At 47.2% G+C, this 5,147-nt stretch overlaps 1 protein-coding gene across 1 annotated transcript; it reads right to left on the reverse strand.

Annotated features, from left to right (window-relative positions):
• Positions 1 to 1,058: 1,058 nt before the first annotated feature.
• rbp5 (retinol binding protein 1a, cellular) lies at positions 1,059 to 4,328 on the reverse strand. Its single transcript, XM_008280151.1, has 4 exons — positions 4,095 to 4,328; positions 2,832 to 3,016; positions 2,293 to 2,394; positions 1,059 to 1,771 (listed from the first exon to the last, which is right to left on the reverse strand). Exons 1-4 carry the CDS (start codon positions 4,168 to 4,170, stop codon positions 1,718 to 1,720), a joined length of 417 nt encoding a protein of 138 aa, XP_008278373.1. The 5' UTR covers positions 4,171 to 4,328; the 3' UTR covers positions 1,059 to 1,717.
• Between the last annotated feature and the right edge of the window lie 819 nt (positions 4,329 to 5,147).

Raw genomic sequence — 5,147 nt, forward strand, 5'->3', positions numbered from 1 at the left:
TTCAAGCATTCAACAGATTTTGCACTTTTCCTTTACATGTTCAGTGGTGTCCAGTTTGGATAGATGTGGATAAAACAAACGTCCCTCAATAAAACGCATGAACATACCAGAATAAACACTGGTGTCAGATTATCAGCTTTACACAGATTGTTTTCAGTGTTGAAATATGAGAGCAATACAAGTGTTTCTATTGGCACACAGTGTTTTAGTTCCTCCTAATGCTGCTTTTTGCTCCTTTATTTTCAAGAAAAAACTTAGGCGAGGATCAAAAAAACATTTTTTTCTGTGATGATTGAAATAGAATAACTTTTTACTGGTAGCACCTGGAATGATTCTGATTGCTGTGGCTAAAACTAGAGAGTGTTATCTTTACAACAGAGGTCAAAGTTTCTATATACTCCATAAGGGTCAGTAACAGCATTCATTTTCATTTGGAGATGTCATTTTTCAGGCGGCTGCACGGAAATGACCCAGAATGGTAAGTGGTTAATAACCAGACTAAGTCCAGCTGAAACATCTCCACTCTGTGACACTCACCAATAAGCCAGCCGTCCTCAGCAGCTCCTGCATGGAGACCCACAGAACTGTTCTGCTCAATGAACGAGTCGTGTTCCTCCAAGCCGCCGGCAACAACGTTGGATAGCCACAAATGTGCAGCACAGAATATCTGTCTCATCTAGTTTTCCCATCTCATCAGTGTGCAGAACTTCTGACTCCTCCAGGTGATCTTCAGCAACCTGCAGTCAGCAGTTCTTCCTGCAGCACAGCAGGTTCTACATTCTCCTGAACATGGACTCGTGAACGTTGACATCAGTGTTTCAGAGGTTTGCAGACGTTTCTGTCTCCAGTTTGACACCTTGCTCTTTATGTGGATCCTGTAGAGGGAAACATTAGAACTGTTCCCTGTCGGTAGTCGGACTGATGAGCAGAATCAGAACTCTGACGGTTCTCAACCTTTACAGTAATTGTCAGTTTTGTGGGTTTCACTTTATCTCCTCTCAGGACTTGTTTCAGGTCATATTTGTTTGTTTAACTGCAAAGACACGGTTTACATTCAGTTTAATGTTTTAGTTTCAGTTTAATTAGAACAAATGTGAATAAAGTGAATTTGAAGTCTGGACTGACTTTAAAAGAAAGTTCCAGCTTCAGGTCAAAAACAAAAATAAAGCACACAATGGTGGACGTTTTGAGCACTTCATTTCAATATTTATCAAACTATGAGAGTTTTACATGCAGCAGCAGAAACACAAACACACAGCAAATATAATGAAAACATCCAAATGTGTTTAATGAAACGTGAGACAAAGTACCGCTCTAACGAAGCACCGAGGTGCCACAGAGTTTAAACATTTATTCCACCAAACAGCAGCAGAGAAAAGTTGTAAATAAATGTAGTTTTGCAGGTTGGATGGTGTTCAGGAGCCTGAAGCCTGTAAATCAGAGTCTCCAGACAGAAAGGAGGAGAAGCAATGAAAGCACATCATGGTTCAGATTAGTTCAGTGGAGTTCCTCTGGTTTAGCCCCACAGGAGTAAAGCACCACGTGGTCCAGACGTCTGGTGGGTTTATGACCACCAAGAGGAAGTCAGAGGGAATGTTTGCTCTGCTGGTGTCACAGAGACGGCAGGACGGTCAGCTGTGTTAATGATTAGGCAGCATCAGACTCTGGTACCAGCTACTTTCTAACATTATTATTCACTAAGACGTCTGCAGTGACTTCAATCCGCCTTCTTGAACACTTGCTTGGCTACGATGCCTTGAACTCTCATCTCCTGCAGAGAAACAGAACAGAAGAACAGTGAGGCGCTGAGCTCCATCAGAGCTGAATGGATCTGTCCCTCCCCCGAACCCGAACCCTGACCTGCTGATCCATCAGTCACGCTGCGTTTGCCTGAATCCTCCCTTCTAAGCTGATCCTGGCTGGCATTTCTTTCCCAACTCAGTTTAGCATCAACAGTGCCTTGTTTAGTGAGAAATCCCCGGAGAGCTTTTCACCAAACAATGCTGCTGCTTAGAAATCTTAATCGGCACTGACAGATAATCTATAAGCTGCGGCTGTTTTACAGCCACAACGCTGCTGCTGCTGCTGCTGAGTTTCTGCAGCGCTTTAAATGTGCATTCAAGACTCTTTCTTTCCTCCTTTGTTGGCTCTCTGAGGCCCCAGACTACAGCCCTTTTATCAAACTCTCCTCCCACACACACAATGAGTACATTCCCTCCTCCCTCCGCCAGCGTATCGAGTTCAGCATCGCTCCTCTTCCTGGTTCCTCCCTTGGTCGCCACAGATCCTCACCAGATGCAGCTTGTCTCCGTCCAGCCAGTGCGTCCAGCCTCGGCCTTCCTTCTCTCCTCGCTGAACACAAACCAGCCGGTCTCCGTCCCAGCTCACCGTGGTCTGCAGCAGCACAGAGACTCTGTTAGCTTCCATGTTCAGCAGCTCACAAACTCAATCACACGACGCTCTGTTCTGCCTCTGGCTGCTGATTGTGGTTCATGTTTGTGGGATTCACACAGCAGGCAGCAGACACACACTCAGCACACAGCAAACGAGTAAAACAGCTGAAGATAAAACACGTTCAGAGAAGGTTTCAGCCTGAGAGCAAGTCTGAGCACGTTAGTGCACACAGCAAGGATCGTTTACTGCATGAATCAATCAGAATCAAAACGTGGATCAGAGTTTCCTCCAACGTCTGGTTCAGTCCAGAGATGTTCAGTTTAGTGTCACAGAGGACAGAACCCAGAGAACCTTCAGACTGAAGGAGCTGAAACCACAGAGTTTAGACGGATTCTATTTAAAAAAAACCCTGAATGAGCCGCGGCAGAAACAGTCACCTGACAGGTGCGTCCATCCACCGGTCCCAGGTCCTCAGTGAACTCCTGTCCGATGGTGAAGTCCATGTTGAAGTTCTTGAAGGTGGTGAGCGTTCGGATCTTCATGGTTCCGCTTGCTGGATCATGAGTGATGTCTTTGGTGGGTTTCAGCAAACACACGATCTTCCTCAGAGCGAAGTTGATATCTGACAGAGAGCCGAGAAAACCATGACACTGGGACAGAAGCTTCAAGCGGCAGTGATGTGCGGATCGATACTGAAATCTGGATTCTTCTGATACCAGATCTTCATGCTCTAAAATCGATTCTCAAATCAAAACATTGATACTTCAGTCATTTGAGGTGACGTATGTCATCACTCGTAGCACAGCGGAAACGAACCACACTGAGATGTGAATGACACGCGGTCAGTGGGAACTACTTTTCCTTCCGCTGCAGGCAGCAGGTAGAGCGGGAGGACGTGTGGAGCTCTAAGTGGCGTTGAGCCTGTTGCTGTTGCTGTTCATCAATAAATATGGTTATGAAATAAATACATGCTTCAACAAATAGCTGCATGACTTCAGCTTGGAGTAACAACATATGTCCCACTGAGATAAGCTCACATCGGCAACAAGAGCTGATGGAGTGGATTACAGAGACGAGGAGTCGTTACACGGACAGAGCTGGATGGACAACAAACACAACGTTTGATCTATAAAACACACCTACTATTATTTACAATCAGTCTCATTTGCTTGAACTGATAAGTGAATATATTCAAATGTAGGTACTGACAAACTTGTGTAATTATTCTGTCATTGACTATAGATGTCCTGTGTTTGGGTTTCTGGTGCTGTATCAGCTCGGCTGTATGGTTAAGGAGGCTTAGGGCTGCCTCACAATAAAGAAATACACACGTTACTCTGATGTCTGTGTAATTAGGAAACTGTGATTTGAAGTTCACGACTGTTTTTAGATGTACCACAGGTTCGGGGTTTAGGATCGGTATCGCCGATCCCAGCCTGCATTTTACTCAGCATCGGATCGGAGAGGAACCCGGTGGTACCGAACATCACTCGGACCTGACACTCTGCGGGTCACTCAGAGGACATGCTGGTGTTTTCTCTACTGCGCAGCTGCAGACGGAGCCTCACGAAACATCGCAGCTGGAAGCCACTTTCAGAGAACAGAGGAAGGCCGAAGTGCGCATGTACAGCAGCAGCTGTGTGTGTGTGTGTGTGTGTGTGTGTGTGTGTGTGTGTGTGTGTGCGTGTGTGTGTGTTTACCTAAAGCCTCCAGGTACGCGTCCATGTTCTCCTGCTCCACCATGTGGAAGGTTCCGCTGTAGTTGGGTTTGGACATGTTCTCCTCTGTTCCTTTCTTCTTCACTTTTCCAACAGAACCAGACCGGACGGAGCGTGTGAAAGCAGCCTGTTGCGCAGCCTGAGGTTCGGCTTTGGTTCGGCTTCAGCGCCTGCTGTGTCCGGCTGCAGCGCGCTGGGAGTCTCGGAGGTTCTGGGCTTGGTGCGGGGCGGAGGGAGCGCTCCATTCATCCCTGCTGTCGGCGGGGCGGTGCTTCCCAGCACGGGGCGGGGACACGCGGGACCGAACCCACCGCGGATTTACCGGATTACACCGCTGCTGATCCGGACTGTGCGGTCCCGAGAAGCAGCTGCCGGACTCACCTGCAGGAGCCGCTTCATTCTGTGTAGATCAGATCAAACCAACAGCTCCATGTCTGGGGCGGTACCGGTTCTGTGTCCTGTATCAGAACCGTCCAGGTGTTTGACCTGAAACTTCCTGAAAGAACCAGTTCAGCCGTGAGTCACCAGAAGGACTTGAGGTGATGAGACCGGTTCTGTGTTGAACATGTTTGGTCCGAACGAGAACATCTGACATACACTCAGAACCAACACCAGAACCATGGGCGGTCCTCCTGAATAAACTACTACCTGCTGACCTTTTGGATTCATATTTTTGGTTGCAGGACCGGTTCTGGGTATTTGCATGTTCTGATAGCTTGATCCGATAGAAGCAGCTGCAGCAGGAAGTGAACTGGATGAGACAGAACCGCACCGCTGTGGCCTGTAGATCCGTTTCCTCTGTAACAGAACATAAAGGGGAATCCAAATGTTTGGACTGTTGGGTGGTTCTGGTTCTGCCTTTGTGAAGCGCTATGAGATGACTGATGTTGTAAATAAGCGCTACACAAATAAAACTGAATTGAATTGAATTGAATTGAAAGGCCAAACACCAGCCAACGGTTTAAACATGTGGCAGAACCAGTACCATCATGCGACGGTACCAGATGGTCAGGCTGCTGAAGAACCAGTACCATC

The sequence above is a fragment of the Stegastes partitus genome, unplaced genomic scaffold (genome assembly GCF_000690725.1).
Source record: "Stegastes partitus isolate 25-593 unplaced genomic scaffold, Stegastes_partitus-1.0.2 Scaffold184, whole genome shotgun sequence".
Classification (NCBI taxonomy): Eukaryota; Metazoa; Chordata; class Actinopteri; family Pomacentridae; genus Stegastes; species Stegastes partitus.